We start from the raw sequence: 16,735 nt of genomic DNA, 5'->3' as shown, positions 1-16,735 counted from the left end.
TACATGTAAATACATGTATTATATATCACAAATACAAAGGTAATATCACTGCTGTAATAGACAAGTTAATTTGAAAGTTACATATTAGATTGAGTAACTTGTGTTAGCGAGTTATGAAAATATATTTACATTGATCAGTGCATTTTATTGTCTGTCGTAACACAACGAATCGATTTTGAAATGGAAAGTCCAATACATTTCATCAATGACTATTTTTATATTTAATCGTACAATTGCTGAAACTTATATAATGGTAAGTAATAAAGAATTATATTTTGAAAAATATGAAGTGATCAAATACGATCAGGCGTGATAAAGACTATCTCGATATTACCAATGGTATTTGTAGGGATATTGAAATTTACAAAATTACAAAATTGTACATATCCAGACATTGTAATTCTGTCCATCAAATATGTGCTGATCAAGTGATTTATTTAAATCGGGAAGACGTTCTGCTCTGGTTGGTGCTTCTTAATCTGTCGCTGTCTGGAAAGAAAGGTTTAAAGGGTGTAAATTATCACATAAATAATTCCGATGTAACATAGTTCACAATATAATATTGGTCATACATGTTATTCAAAATATCCATCCAATTTTTCAGCTGTCCTTTCGTACACTAATGTTCCTTCGTGCACAAATATACAAAACGTTTAACTGTCAAAAACCTAGTCTATATGTGGCAACATGTAAATATGTAACATTTATAATGTTTTTACTTTGTAACTTGTTAAGAAAACAGTCTGTCTTAGATTACATAATATGCAAATTGAAATCGTTTAACGTCTGCTATATAGAATTTAGACAATGTTTTTGTTTACATAAAAGCTCGTGTGTCTATCACATTATTGCTACCATACCTCTGTGGAGAAAATCTTGAGACATAAAGGATTTGGACTTGGACTTCTGAAGGTGCATTGTGTGGTGGTAGAAGTCCCAGTGCTCAATGATCTTGTCGTAAATGTCCCTAGGAAAGTAGTGGAGCTCCATGCTGATATTGAGCTCATTCTTACTGAATCCGGCAGACGATAACAACGAAGACATCTCTGCGCATGCGTAATTTCGAAGTTTATCTTCCGCCTTTTGATCCGGGTCCTTCGCGAACTCGCCGTAGAAATCCACGCATTTGGATCGAATTTTCTGGATAACGAAACCAAAGTCGTTGTGAAGTGACGTTGCGAACTTGAGAATTCCGGTAACGAATTTGTGTATGACGTCATCAGTCATGTCGCGAAGTTGGGACGTCTTTTGAATAAGGGTGTTCACGAAGTCCACTAATTGAGCGTTCATTCCCAATTTGTCAGCCATGACGTTTGACATCCGGTTCACCGTCTTGAAATCCGACGCCCAGTGTGGGGACTTCATGTAATCCGCTATCGCCTGGAGTAGATCTGAAAAATCTTTTTCTTCACGTTCCGAAACGATGTTTGGATTGACAGCAATTCTCAATCGAGCCCATTTTTTCTTTCTCACGTCTGAAAAAAAATTGTTTATTGAATTAACCCTCTACCTATCCACAATTTTTAATATGTGCTCCCTTTGTTGTAAATAATTGTGTGATTGCAATCGAAAAAATTACATGTAATTTCACCTCCTAAAATATATGCCACCATACTTAAGAGTCCATAAAAACCTATTTTTATAATAAGGTGTCGGGGGAGGGGATTGGAAAATTAAAACTTCTTAAATTCACATAAAAAAGTTACCGATAATAAGCCTCGCCCCCTCCCCCTCCTTTTTCCCTAGGCATTAACCCTCGGACCCATCCCCCCCCCTTTTCCCCCATATGGGAAAAATTTTAAGATTTGTGCCTGTCATTGCTACATCACACCGACCTTTGCCGACCGCCTTGATGTCTGACGTTTTCTTTTCAATATACTGGATGGCCCTTTCGTCAATCTTTCTAAATATATCGATCAAAACATCATAGTCCCCGATCTTGATATGGCCCTTTCTCTCGAGATACGCCAAATCTCGCGTGGCGTTACAATCCTCGTGAATTGGAAGGTTGCAGAAGTTCCGGCGGAAGTAGTTTTTCCACAATGCGTAGTTCCGTCCGCCATTGTACGACCTGCTGAGGTAACCGTTGGCAACAGTTTCCTTGAGGTTGTTGTGGATATCCATTCGTATGCTTCTGTATCGTGACCTTAAAAATCATGTAAAATAAAGGCATCATACAATAATTAAAGCAGATTGATACAATTTCGTAATATCCTGATAGACTTCGACTCAATTACGGGGGGTAATAGTCATGTTCTGGGTTTCTTTCTGATAATGACTATTCAGCAATATTGCAAGTGTCCTTCTATGGTGTTCTCAAAACATATAAAGTCGATTTTACAAAAAGTTTAATAACACATTAGAATGGTTTTATGGTACTCTTTGCTAGTTAAATTTAAAGGAGACTTGATTAAAAAAAAAAATCCTTATAAAAGGACAGGAATACATGTTGCTACCCAAATATCTGAATGGAAATGCTACCACCAACATATATGTATGCTTTGACTTTATCATAAAACCTTGACTTTGACAGTAAACTACTTTGTCCTGGATTTGTTTCACGGCGACAGAGTTGTCAAAAATTCTTTCAGTAAATGCGTCATTGTTTTGGGGTCAGGACCAGAGAAGACCCCCTGTCTTGGTACATAGTCGCTGATTGTCTCCAGCCTCGTTATCAGATGAAGACGAGATCGAGGCTCACAAAGAAAAGGGCACGCGGCCTTGACGTACGTGCACACTTCAACACAGGACTGCAAAGTTTGCAGTCTGTCAAAAGGAATTGCAGACACAACTTTTTATCAGCAAAATATAATAAATATTAATTCTTCCAGGCACTGATATAGAAATTGTTTTTGGTTTCCTTACTGGAAAGGGGGGGGGGGGAGGGGGGGGTCAAAGCAGCTTCACTATAAGAATTTGATAAGGTCTAAATTTTCACAGGGGAGAAGGTTGTTCATATCCCACGCACCCACCTCTTCCCTAGATCCACTCATATTTCCACAGTGTTTCATTCCTGACCCGTACTGTGTGGCAGTGTTACAAGATTGTGTTTTTTTCAACGCTATTTTCGCTCAGGTCAGTGCAAACTTTCACCTTAAATAAGCCAATGTTCTGTACTTTTTTAACAGAGTAGTGGACTGTCTCAATGAAATCAAGATTTATACGAGTAATTTATATCATATTTACGTATAAATCTTGATTCCATTGACCATTGGCTTACCCGAAATTTTTAACACCCACACCCCCCCCCCCAAAAAAAAAGGTTTACTTCGAGAACTTCCTCCCCCCCCCCCCCCCCCTTCGATGCTATGTGCCTGTAACTTTCATGAACGCTTAATATGACCTTAACAATGCAGGTTTTCTTCAAGTAATGCGAATGTTGAACAAAATGAGTGAAATACAATACTTACAGTACTTATAGTATATTATAATGATAGTTACACTTTGTACTTACATTTCTTGCTGTTTAAGTGGTAATCATTCCCGTCAATGTATATTTTAATATCACGCGTCTTTTACAGTCTCCGCATACGGATTTTATTACAGGGTTTTGTTTCCTTTTTTATGTTCGTAATGAAAACTTCTGGTAACCATGGAAGTCAAAAACCAAGTCCGCTTATACCCTCAGCTAGTAACCATCACAATCTACGTAACGTCGGCATTGACAAGGAGGGTCGACCTCTCGCATTAGTTGTAACAGTCCAAAGGAAAGACAAGATTGATACCCCCCTCACCGAAAACTCCAGAGAGATTTAAAAACACAGCCCCGAACTGCCGAAGACCCGCGCATTGTGTTTGACAAAGAAGATACCCTGGTAGATATCTTTTGTATCGTGCAGGTATTGACACAGTATTAAATGTGTAAATTTGCTAATCAAGTCGACAACAATAAAACATCTTGGCAGTATCGAGGGTTTTTTTATGGTGGCTATGTATGTTTTGGGATTATCTCTCAATGTCTTTTATTCCTTTGGACTCTGTTTAGATTATCGCAATATATATTCTGGAGATATGGTGCCTGTAATATTTGGTAGAATGGATGTTGCAGTATATTTTATACGGATCAGTAAGATTAGACGTCATTAAATAGCTGACAAGAGAGAAATGAATTCTCTTTACGATGTGTATTCATGGCTTCTTTTCTGTGGATCAAGTTTATATATTAGGCTGGATTTGAATGCTTGTTACTTTTAAATTTCATTTCTGTTCTTGTCATGTACGCTGATATAAAAAAGACCCAAAGTTTTCTACAATTTAAAGTTGTACCAACATTTAGCGGATTGCTTTTCAACCCCCCCCCCCCCAAAAAAAAAAAAATCTTTGGTTACATTATTAGATTAGACCTATACAAGAAAAAAAATTGCGTTTTAGGGTAACATTGATGAAAAAATTATGTAAGGTAGGCAGGGGTTATTTTTTAAATTTTATCATAATTTTTCCGCATGAGGACACAAACATAAAATGTTTAGAATATTTTTGTGTCGTATTTTTATCGATGGAAAAATATGAAAATCACAATCGGATAAAAACAGACATCTTAAAATGGTAGGATCGGGGCAAATTTATAGGTTGAGCGGGTTACCCTAAACCAACAATATTTTTTAGGCCTTATTTTATAAAGATAAAAATTAATGTATATAAACCGAGAACAAGTCGGTTAGTTGAATTTAGACTCTTAGGGAATTGACTTCTGTAATTAAAAAAACACATATTTTAAGACGGCTGAATGATCGTGGAAATGTTTAGAACGGTTCTTATCTCCTTAAAAAGAAGAGTTTCGTACAAAAATTTAGGCAAATATGATTTAAAGCTACTTTTTGGTGAAATCTTTCTTGTTTAATATATAATAGTCTGTATCAAATCGCATCTAAAAAGTTTAAGGTAGATCCGATGGTTAGTTGATCGTCCAGCCTCCCTAACTTTGTATTCCACAAACTAAGACGACTCGATGGTTGTGGCAATTCTTAGACTGTATTTATCTCCATGAGAAGAAGAGCTCTATATAAAAATATAGTAAAATACCCAAATTTAAGTCAATATTTATGCATTTTTTTCTATACTTTATAATGGTTTATAGGTAAACAAATCATGTCTTGATTTTAGGTAAATTCTATTATATAAATAGTGCCTGTTTGGAAGGGTAACTTTTGAAATTGACACCCCGAGACAACCATTGTCAACCGACGCGAAGCGGAGGTTGACAATGGTTTTCGAGGGATGTCAATTTTAACAGTTACCCTTCCATAACAGGAACTATTTATTTTATTATACTGAATGTCTTAAGTTTAAAGAACATTTTACTGTTTTATATAGAAATGAAATGAATTCTACGGCGAACCGTACGCGCATAATTTACGCGCTTGTAACAATTCGTTGTGTTACCCGTTGCCAAGTGTGTTGCTAACGCTGAGGGTAATAGAACGGATTACCAACTGCGTCTTAACCAATCAGATTTCAGTATTCAGCATGAAAGTATAATAAAGTCTATTTGATGACCATCGAGCATCCTGTAAATAAGCGATAAGCTTAAAAAAAGTATTTGACACTGGCTCGCATCAAGGCACGACAAAGACTGCCTAATCAGAAATCAACCACTCCAGATATAGCTTGGTGATGTGTCTAATTTTTCTTTATTTGAAAATGAGAGTTCCATTTCTTAACGATGAATGAAAACAGCTACAATAAACATCAAAAATCATAGCTTCATATCATCATGGTCATAATTAAGTTGTGTATTGTTAAAAAATATTTATGTGTCTTTACGGAAGAAGGTTTTGTAATTCACTCTTATTACCTGTCTACGTTATAATAATTTCTCGTACAGTCAACGTTTTCATATAGAGTATGTTACCAAAATAATTCTACAGATGAATCTGTGAGTCCTGTGTTGTATTTTCGGACAATGCTTTAGTTCATCAACAATTTTCCCCTAAGATATCCTGAGCCGAGTTCGAAAATAATCTTTTGTCTAAAGGTGTACCACATATCGGACCCATGTCCAACATCTGTTAGATATCAGATATCATCAAAAGTTGTCCTTTGACAAAATCTGCACTGTCCTCTGTCGTTTCTTCAAACGTCTGAGCTGCCTGTGTTCTTCATATTTCCTGCACAACACAAAAAACCCATGCACCAATCACTTCGTCTTTTTGTTTTATCTTTTCGCAAACCTATGTATACACTGTCCTTGCATTAGCGTTAATCATAAATAACAAATTTGTCAATTCCACAATGAGACCCAGAAAGTATCCGTGAAACGTTATTATCGAATCGAAAATAAAGACCAAACAAAAAATACTTTATCTGTTGAAGCGGGCCATGTAAATATATTATTTCTGCAAATACTTGTACATTATTACATGGTCAACATCGGACCGCAAATGCCTTCTCTTTTTGCTTCATTATCCGCATATAAGTAAACGCATACCAATCAAAAACATTTTACTGTTTTACTTACGGCATATTTCTTTCTCGCCTCATCAGGTGAGATAGATATTTTCAGTAACCATGGTAACTATACAGGTGAGAACAAAGTGTATTAACGTGCAGCTTTTTACCTGGTAAGACACACGGTGCCGCAGACAGATGCAAACAAAAACAACATGGCGCCCGCTCCGGACAAAAACCCGGTTGTAAATCCTTCATAAGACTTTGTGGATTCTCTAGGGGGACATTCTGTAACAAGGGAGTGTACATTCATCGCATCACTGCAGTAAACAGACTTAAGACACGACAGCGGAAATGAGTTAACTTAAACTGTAGATAACATGAGATGACTTCATGTAAAGTTTCAAACTCGAGAAAAATAATAAAGAGGCATTTATTGAATAATCATGTTTAAGATTAAATAAAGAAGTATATTTTCGATGACAAATTGCATTATACTTATGAATTTTTTCGTTATTTTTGCTGCGAGTTTCATTGCGCAAAATCGATGCGCAAAAAAGGATATACTTTCACTTACCGATGTCGCAAAACTTTCCTGAATATTCCAGTGGACATTCGCACCGGAAGGACGCAGGTACGCATGTGCCGTTATTTTGACATGGACTTGAAATGCAATCTGCATCTAGGGAAAAAATTGTGTTTATGAATGACATAATGAACAATCTAGTTGTTCGTGGACAAAAACAAGAAATTAAGAATGATCCAAATGTAAATTAATTATAGTTCAGTAAAAATGTAAAAGAAAACAATAAGTTTGCAAGCTCTTTATTAATAGTTTATCGGACGGTCGAGTTTTTCAGTACGTGATAAAAATCCATAGAAAATCACGAATTTATTTAATTGCATGTATACTATAATGTACATATATCAAAATAAAATCAATAACAAACAATTTAACAAAAGTGTTTTTGTGTTTGTTTCGTTTTTTACACTAAAAACAAATTTATATTAACATATTTTAAAGATAATTGTATGTCATATGGCATTTGTGATTTTGTTTGAAATTGCCAATTAGACGGGTGCAGAAATGCCTCGATCTTTCGCACTGGCACAATTATATCCGACACGACGTTAATTTACAATAAATGTTCATTTTCTGAAGCAATTCAGTTCCCTTACAAATGTATATATTATAGGTTTTCGTGATAAGTTTTTATAAGAGATGTCAAAACTTGGTTTTCCAATCAAATGAAGACATTATTTTGGATAATATATATGGTTAGATAAAATATGGAATTTAAAAAAAAAACTTACCCACGAATCTAAACATGTGCCACATTACGAGACAGAGTAACGTCCATATTGACATCTCTGTAAGCCTCGATCCGTGTCATTTACCGGCCTTCAACCGGAAATGCATCTGTATGCCTGTTTCGACTTCCGGCACAATTTCATGTAAAAATAACACAACAACAAACAAAGTACCCGCACGTAAAAACATAAAATTTACATATGTTCTATATACCCCTCCTCTATATCACAAGTCTTTGCTTGCGAAAAAGCAAATCCAAATTGTACATTGAATCTTTACACGCAGCAGGCAATGCAAGATATTGCGTGTTCGTTTTCCCGGGCGTGCAGCTGGGAATAACTGCTGTATAGCTCGTGAGTGTAGCATGTAATTGGCGATGACAAACAGATAGTAGATAGTGAACCGGGAACAGCGAGAAATATAGGTTCAACATCAATCTAATGTACAGATGCATGTGTACGATATGGGTTAATTGTATATTAAACGAAAACATTGTACGATTGTACATTACATGTCATGCACGAATCTAGGAAAAATGCTGGTCGGACCTACTACCCCCCCCCCCCCCCGGGACTTAGCAAAGTAATTGGATCTACAGAAAAAATCAAATGATAGACATGAGACCCACCCCGGAAAAATATTAATAACTTTATTTAGTTCGTAGTTCATCAGCATCATAGAAGTTAATATGACGCTGGTTTCAAGTGAAATATACATAGATTGCGTAGTTTTATCTCAAAAGCCAGCCAAGCCGTGTTGATTTCAAAACCCATGGCTGAGTGGCCAGTTATGAAATGTACAGGGCGAGGTCACAATGCAGTTTGACACAACTAACCAAAGTCCAAGCTCTTGTTAAAGTGGTTCTAAATGATGTTTTAAATCGTGAAGAATTTTTCAAGTTCATAGCGACGTCATATTTCGATTGACAGCTTTAATAGCCGTAATCAAAAGAGAGATGATATTGATTGGCGCAGAACTATTGATCAGTTAATGAAAAAGTGGGTTAAAATCTACGTACATACTGAAAGTAAAAATGACGAGATTAATAATAGGTCGGTTGCTATGCTCCCACTGCCTCCATCTTAATCGCTTAAATTTCACTTAATATGATCAATTACCAAAAACTCATTTCTAACGAATATCGAAATACGAAACCTATTTATCCAGTCAGAGATCTCTGTACATCTCGTGCTTATTTTCGCACTTTTCAACAACGTCAACCGGGTACTTTTTTGTCGTATGTAACACGTTATTACATGCACCTTTTGATTTTTTTTTCTCGAGTATAAGCCCTAACATTTACATTTCTAGCGTCTTTGTCCAAGATAACACTACGAATCGATTTTATAATGTATTCTTAGTCCAGTACATTTTTAAAATTACTATTTTAAATATTTAATCGTAAAATTGTCGGAAATTATATTAGTAATAAGAAATCATTTCATGAATATTATGAGATGATCAAACGAATTTTGAAACTCAAAATTGAGTACACAAAAAATCACTTCTACTGTCAAAACACGACCAATACTCCGGGGTCAGTTCATGAAAATCATTAAAAACAGGAAATAAAGAAAAGAATGAAGAGTTCGACTTTTTTTTATTACTTTATCTCTTTCAGCAGACTTACAAGGTATTTATATATCATACTCCAAAAAAAACGAGAGATCTGAAAAAATATGACCTGGCATACACAATGATAAAATCACACTACATTCTAGTCCAATGGCAGTGATAGGTGAAAGGTCAACGATACGGGGAGGGGCGGACCTAACTGCTTTAACAAGACCCACTCCTCTCACGGGGGAAGAGAAAGAGAAAATGTCACTAACAGTATACTTCAATAAAAAATAAAACAATTGATTGTGAATATGAGTTCTCTACGCTAAATATACATCTTGTTTCAGGAAATGACAAAGAATAAAGCGGTCATGGGTCGATCTTTTAAAGCTTATACAAATTCAAATATACAAACTTTTTTCAATCAATTTGTTCATACTCAAATTTTTCTATTATAGTTAAAAGGGAGATAACTGAGGGAATAAACATGGTTGACTTCCTATACTTAAATAAATTACATAAATTTGTTTTTGTTTTTTTAAATAATCATATCCAAGGTCTTCATAAGACCAGATGTTTAATCCCGCCACGACTGTCTCTCAATCTCTCTCAACACAATCTATATCATATTCATATATATAATATACAATTATCTAAATGATAATCATAAGCCCTTGCTAGCAAGGAATTCAATATTCTAAGGCCACGAATCTTTCTCTAGAAACAATAAATATTTCAATCATTTACATTCAAATATAATTGGGGGGGGTAGGTATTAATTTGATGCTAGAAATCAAGAAACACAACATGTTCAAACAACCTTGTTCAGATATTTAAAAATAAATTTCCTGCATAAACAATCATAATTGTTTTTCTTTCTGCCAATCAGATCAATGATTGTACTAAGAAGGAAAAAATCAACCAATCAGATCTCTCCATGATTGTGCCATAGAAGTATAAATCAACCAATCAGATTGTACCTTACAAAATATTTTATACAAAATGAATCAACCAATCACATCAGATCTTATCCATAGATAACGTACAAGGTACAACCAAAAATTAGCAATGCTAAACAAAAATATACATTGTTCACTTTCTTTTAAAGAAAAAAACAAACAAAATTTGAGGTGTTTTACTTTTGGTGAGTAAATGATCTACAACATACACAAACTTTCTTGTGGTGGTCGTAGTAAGGTAATACTTGATCTAACGTAAGGGTCAATTTGAACATTCATCCAAAGTTGAATCAGAACACAAGCTTTACCTCCCTTTGGCTGGACATGACAAAATGAAGTCAGATATGATTGCTCTCTCTCTCTCTCTCTCTCTCTCTCTCTCTCTCTCTCTCTCTCTCTCTCTCTCTCTCTCTCTCTCTCTCTCTCATCAGTACATTAGATCATCAATTTTACACTATGCACACAGAAAGAAAAAAAAAAGCCAACTGGAAGAATGTTTTCCCTCTATGTTAAATGACGTAATGCATCACCGAGGACACTTCACGATTCCCTCCCTTTATACCTCACAACAGCATTGCTTTGGTTCAAATAAATCAAAGGGAGGTAACTCATGGCGTCCCAGTAAAAAGACAGGCACTGACTTGATATATACTTTTATAATAATAACGATTCTCAAGGTGCTATGTACATTTATACAAAGGGGGCTAACCCCAGAACCACAGGCCAACAAGTCATGAAAGCTATTTGTCCTTTGAAATTTGGCATTTTTTCCCCTCATACAGTTCTTATTCATTAAACACAAAGAATGAAGTTCAAAGAAAATAATTAAATATTTGGCATTCATCAAATCTAAAAGATTTAAATTTATCTCTCTCAAAAAATGTGCAACCAAGGAGTAAAATTCACCAATGGCACTACCAAATTTGTCTTAAAACCAAAAAAACACGACAGAGTTACAGCCCTTGTCTATGATGTTTAGTTGGCTTTTGAAAGATATTTTGGCTTCAAGAATTGTCATGCATAATATGAAGAATGAACTATTTACAATGCGTTATTATATATAATCAACACTCAAAATATGCACCAAGTAAAAACTAAGCTCAATATGCTGTTATGCGTTTACATACAAATTGCTCCACAGAAGATTTTTGACCTGTATTAATGCTTTAGTAAAATATCATTGATATCGGCTTCATGATACAAGCCTTTTTCGCATGTATGACTTGATTCTTTGCTATAGAATAATAGCAAAAAACACAACCAAAGGATCATTTCTAATATTTCACAACCTTTTCTTTTGTATCATCTTTATCATCAATATTTTTGTCAGCAATTTGTAAATTACTGTTCCTAGCGAGGTCCCACGTCCCTAGGTAAAAATTTAACATCCAAAAATTTTTCAACAATACAAAAAAAATTATATGTAAAGATAGCCTTTATCTCATTCTGTCTAAAAATACGTAATAAAAATTTCTTATCATTTGTCATCCATATAGAAAAATTGCACACCATTTAAATAACTTTACCAATTTATTTCCCTCATTCAATTATATAATTATTCATTATAGATATAAAGCATGACTCTTTGATTCCCAATAAAAATTACACTTTCATATCATTGGCAATAAAAATTTGAAGAGACAAAGCACATATTCAGAAAAATCGAATCTCGATTCTCAAAAATAGTTTTGTTACTATGGCAACTGACAAAATAACAGCAATGAAACGTAATGAAAATCATAATGTACTGGCATAGCCTGCTCAACAGCGTAACATATATTTTACATAAAAAAAAGCTTTCCTGTGACCAAGAATCAAACAACTACAGCTTGTCACAGCAGACCTTACTACTTAACACAAGAGAGCTCTCGTAACATCGAGAGGGAAGAAAAATGTTATCTCTCAGAGGAGGATAACTCTTGAACTGGACAAAGCCATCATTGGCCTTCTCTTTGTAAGAGTTACCTTATGTTCACTATTGATACAGCAGTGATTATACACATGTAAAAAAAAAAAAAAAATTATAATCATTATTGCCTTTCAGTTTGTTTGGAATAAAAAAAATTCCATTTTTTGTTTTTTTTTAATTTTTTAGCGGCTAGCAGGTGGAGTGTCCTTGGTCTGAGGTCAGTCGGGCCAGCATCCCCATGTCACCGGGGCCACAGTGGTCCAGGCCGCCCCCGCCCGACGACGAGGACAGACCCATCCCATTCATGGCCATCTCTGACTCCATCGACTTGGAGGACGAACACTTAGAGTCTGAATATTTCATGGCAGGGGGTTCCCCTCCCATCATGTAGGGGCTGTTCTCCTGACCGCCCCCTGACATGTACGGGTAAGCACTGTGTCTGTTTGTGGGGGCGTTGTTCATGGACACGCCCCCTCCCCTCCCTCCTCCTCCACATGACCCCATTTGACTCAGAGAGGCAGAACCTGCAAAACAAGACCGGCATCTATTGCAGTCATATTCTAACATTTAGCTGGGCTTTTTTTTTTTTCATCTATATTACCATCACAGGGTTCTCTTCCTTTTAACTTTTTTCCCAAATAAACTTGATGAAATAAAACATTTCACAAAATATCATCACTGGAAAATGTAACAGTAATAAACATTGTTGTTTTCAATTATTTCAACACATTTTTTCTAGTTCTGATAAATAGGGTTACAAAATATTCAAAATCACTTTTTTCCTCATGCTAACGAAAAAAGGAATGCAGCAAGAAATGTCGAACAGAAACAGACTGTAATAGCTTGTGTGCAGAGAGAATTCCAGATATCAGTACCGCCACCATGGAGAGAAGGGGGAGGATAATTCAGACCTAGTAACTGGTCCCATGCATTGTAACACTGTAAACCAACAAACATTGATACTGAAGATTCCTTATTTTTCACAAGTACTTATTTCCATGATTCAAACATTTTGAATCAAATCGCAAGATAATGAAATCGTGAACACTAAATTTGTATCATAATTTCTTAAGTTTACATATGTCAGAAAAATAAAAAGCGAAATTTAAAAATCTGTGAGATGTTCCTCTTGCAATTTTACGCTGATATTAATTTCTCGCGTTTAACTTTGGATTTTACAGTAAACTGGTTAACATTGACTTGAATACGTACTAATAAATGTAAATTAAAGTTAACTAATACCAGAATCAATGACGTACTGGTTAGCGGCAAGAAATATCCACGGGTAAGAAATATTCACTTATCTCGTAAAAAAATTATCCTATGCGCAAATAAGAGTTGGTTTACAGTCATGAAAAATTAATTAATTAAAAAACCAAGAGAGAATAGGAGGAAAAAAAGGAGGTTATAGGAGCAGGATTAGGAGAAGTTTGTTGACTGAGGCTGGAGTCCGAGTAGCAAGTTTTACCTAACAAAAACTCGACTCAGCAGAAGTCCTCCATGTCACCATCTTCTTGCTGGCCGTACTGAGCGCTGGAATAAGGCAGCAACAAGTTGCGTACCTTACCTGATAACGCTGCCTGCTGCGCGGCCAGATCGTCCGCCGTCATGCCGCCGCGACCTCCTGGCAGCTCCTCCGTCTTCTCCTCCTCGCGGCGTTTCAGACATGCTGCCTTGGGATTGAGATTCCTCTCTGCAAAAAGAGAAAAAACAAGTTTATAAAATGTTCTTTTTTTTTTAAGAACTTGAAGCGCTTTTTCAGATTTGAAAGTGAAAATAAAGAAAAAGTTATGTTGAACATACATATATCTAGAAACATTGTCAGATTTGCCATGTGAATAGAAATTTTTTGTTTTTTTTTCAAATATTTACGCATCAAAAGATGGATTCGTTATTACAATGATACAATCATAATGAAGAAGGAAATTAGTGACACAAAAAGCATCCCAGAATGCATGGCAAAACTATGACATAATCAATTACACTCATTTTTCAAGGTATTAGTCATAATGTTATGAAATGATGAAGTTACTCGTTTAAACCTCTTAACTTTATTCTTTTTTTAATGCAGAAGCTTTCCTTTAAAATTCAGCATCATTTTCAAATTGAAAGAAAAATAAACTAAATATACACAAAATATAATCATGAGTTAAAACATCAACTTCATTCACAATGTTAACAGTGAGTTCATGCATAATTCTCTAGGTTAGTGTTCATGCTATCTTATATATACAGCAAAAGTTCCTGATTTCTGAAAGACAAAACAAAAAGTATCAAGGACTCACAAGAAACAGCCATTCATCAAGGGCAGCAACTTCCCCATCCCTCCGCAGTTTTCTCCCTTTAACCCCCCCCCCCCCCTCCACTAGAGTGTTATGGTTGCAATAACATGTACGATTCATCCAAGCAAGAAACAATTTTTTTCTGTGATGTTTGTTAACATTGGCACAAATCAATCAATGAGTTATGTTTACTTGCTTTAGGCTAACAAAAAAGTTATATTTGTTAATTTTGATGGGTACATGGCACTAGTTTTCATAAATTATTTCATTTTTTCAACCTGACCAAAGTTGTAAGAGGCAAAATTTGATTGGCTATCATTTCTGACTTAAAGTTTACAAGGCACTACTTGATTGGTCAATCATGTCTTGAGTTTAGAACACAGTACCATCTGATTTGCATGTTAGCAGGTACAAAGCAGACACACCATTCACTACACACAATAACTGTATGTGTAACAACTACACAAGCTGTTAAAATTCCATGTCGCCATCACAAGGGGCCCTACACGTGTGAAATGGTGCACCACGAACATATAAGGTGATAACTGTGGTAGCTAGCTTTGTGGCATTTTGTGGTGGCTATTGTGGTAGACAAATAGCAGCATATGGAGCATGATAAGAAGCCTCACTATCAGCCTTGCCAGCATCAACAGGGCTCTCCCACCTAACTCCCAATTAACTCGCTAAAGGGACCAGTCTACTGACAAAACTTAGAATCTAACTTCCTTCCCCCCCCCCCCCCCCAAAAAAAAAAAAATCATTTATATCCATCTTATAATATAGCCTTGCTTCTTCCTTACCACTCAAAAAATTTAATACAAATATAGAATAGTCTGTTACTTTTGCTAGAATATGAATTGTTTATCAACATTTCTTTACAAATATTACTTCTATTTTAAATTCAATAGTTAATCAACACCCAACCCCCGCCCACTTTGATAACTAAAAGAACCCCTGACCAACAGAAATGCTTTTTCCTTATCCCTCTATCCCCCCTTCCCTCCTCACCAATCCTCATCCATATCGACCCAAGAGCCCTGCTGACGTAATGGACAATGCTATGTATAGAAATCTCTGTACAACCAACCTCTCACTTGGTGCTCAAGGGAGGTAATTACATTAACGGCGTGCTGTAGTATCATCAGCTTGGTTAGTGGCTGACTGGTCCCCGAATGTAAGGCCACCATCTGTCCTAGTTCTTTGAACGCGTCGTTAATATCTCGCACCCGAATCCTGCAAAAACCGTAACACACCAACATCAGCCTACTGCCTAACAGTGACGTGTTCAATACCCTTGACTTGTTTTTCTGACCCCTCAGTAATCTACCCTTGATGATCAGCTGATTTCTCTTTCTCGGTCTCCATGGTAACAGAGGACTTGGGGTCAACAAGGCCATTGCAAGGTCAATTTGCAAAAAAAATTTGCATATCAAAATCGCCATGGTATCAAAACCTTTTGATTTTTTTTGTTTTGTTTTAGTTACATGGAGGTATCAAACCTTCACAGACTCTTGCATAGGTGACCAGTTGACCCCATTTCCTATGTCCTTGACCCTGAAACAAATGGACAGTGAGTGGGGTATGAGTACCGACCTCGCACTTGTTGCTCCAGGGCGGTTATAACGTTTACCGCGTGCTGTAGGATCATGAGCTTAGTTAAGGGCTGGCTAGACCCTGATTGGAGGGACACCATTTCACCGAGCTCCTTAAACGCATCGTTAATGTCGCGTACTCGGAGCCTGAAAATCAGAAAAACGCCCTCACCATTAGTTGTTCAAAACTGTCCTACACATCCCTGGCCTGTTTTAACCCTCTGTGTCAAGGTCACTCTGAGACAGACCCATTGTTTTTGGTAAACTACACCTCACCAAAGCCAGACATTCATGTACACCCATCAAGTTTTCTATACTTCTTCAAACACCTCACCCAAATATTTGAAATTCCCTGCAATTAAAATATTTAACACCCCCCTCCCTTAAGTAAACTTTTAAAAAACTGATTGTTTCTCTTCTTTTTAACAATCTGGCTATTTGGTGGTGTGTAGCATCCACAGACAATTGCCCTAATTCCTGGATGACCTTGACCTTTAGGGTTGCCGAGGGATCACCGACAGACTGACCTCGGACCTGCTGTTCTAGCGAGGAGATGACGTGAACAGCATGCTGGAGAATCATCACTTTGGTGAGGGGCTGGGTGGAGCCCGACTGTAGCGCCACCATCTGGCCAAGTTCCTTGAACGCCTCATTAATGTCCCGCACCCGGATTCTGGAGGGGGACAAAAGTCACACGTGTACACAAAATTGCTCTCTCAAGATTACCTAGCTAG

At 36.3% G+C, this 16,735-nt stretch overlaps 3 protein-coding genes across 3 annotated transcripts in view; all 3 read right to left on the bottom strand.

Annotated features, from left to right (window-relative positions):
* Positions 1–38: 38 nt before the first annotated feature.
* Positions 39–3,786, bottom strand: LOC128171777 (uncharacterized). The gene is made up of 4 exons (XM_052837563.1): positions 3,455–3,786; positions 1,836–2,146; positions 861–1,475; positions 39–489 (listed from the first exon to the last, which is right to left on the bottom strand). Coding segments are annotated over exons 1-4 (984 nt in total). The 5' UTR covers positions 3,457–3,786; the 3' UTR covers positions 39–433.
* Positions 3,787–5,607: 1,821 nt separating this feature from the next.
* LOC128171803 (sushi, nidogen and EGF-like domain-containing protein 1) lies at positions 5,608–8,123 on the bottom strand. The gene is made up of 4 exons (XM_052837590.1): positions 7,702–8,123; positions 6,965–7,069; positions 6,558–6,675; positions 5,608–6,107 (listed from the first exon to the last, which is right to left on the bottom strand). The coding sequence occupies exons 1-4, from the start codon at positions 7,754–7,756 to the stop codon at positions 6,026–6,028; spliced, it is 360 nt and encodes a 119-aa protein (XP_052693550.1). The 5' UTR covers positions 7,757–8,123; the 3' UTR covers positions 5,608–6,025.
* Positions 8,124–9,280: 1,157 nt separating this feature from the next.
* The window catches only part of LOC128171805 (transcription factor 12-like), a 63,272-nt gene continuing 55,817 nt past the window's right edge, over positions 9,281–16,735 (bottom strand). Inside the window, 6 exon segments of the mRNA XM_052837592.1 lie at positions 9,281–12,651; positions 13,695–13,820; positions 15,497–15,642; positions 15,737–15,805; positions 15,999–16,148; positions 16,465–16,674. Of these exon segments, the coding sequence (XP_052693552.1) occupies positions 12,317–12,651; positions 13,695–13,820; positions 15,497–15,642; positions 15,737–15,805; positions 15,999–16,148; positions 16,465–16,674 (1,036 nt within the window). The 3' untranslated portion in view covers positions 9,281–12,316.

This window comes from Crassostrea angulata, chromosome 2 (genome assembly GCF_025612915.1).
Source record: "Crassostrea angulata isolate pt1a10 chromosome 2, ASM2561291v2, whole genome shotgun sequence".
In the NCBI taxonomy this organism is placed as follows: Eukaryota; Metazoa; Mollusca; class Bivalvia; order Ostreida; family Ostreidae; genus Magallana; species Magallana angulata.
The sequence above is the reverse complement of the archived record's forward strand: the minus strand, read 5'-3'. Positions and strand labels throughout refer to the sequence as shown.

Bases quoted from the DNA above. Each gene is read 5' to 3' on its own strand.
- LOC128171803 (XM_052837590.1), bottom strand. From the start codon at position 7,756: ATGTCAATATGGACGTTACTCTGTCTCGTAATGTGGCACATGTTTAGA. The intron at 7,070-7,701 runs GTAAGTTTTTTT...TTTTTTCCCTAG, and splicing joins GCACATGTTTAGATTCGTGG to ATGCAGATTGCATTTCAAGT. The intron at 6,108-6,557 runs GTAAAAAGCTGC...TGTGTTGTGCAG, and splicing joins GGCACCGTGTGTCTTACCAG to GAAATATGAAGAACACAGGC.
- LOC128171777 (XM_052837563.1), bottom strand. The intron at 1,476-1,835 runs GTCGGTGTGATG...ATTTTTTTTCAG, and splicing joins CATCAAGGCGGTCGGCAAAG to ACGTGAGAAAGAAAAAATGG. The intron at 490-860 runs GTATGGTAGCAA...CTTTCTTTCCAG, and splicing joins TCAAGATTTTCTCCACAGAG to ACAGCGACAGATTAAGAAGC.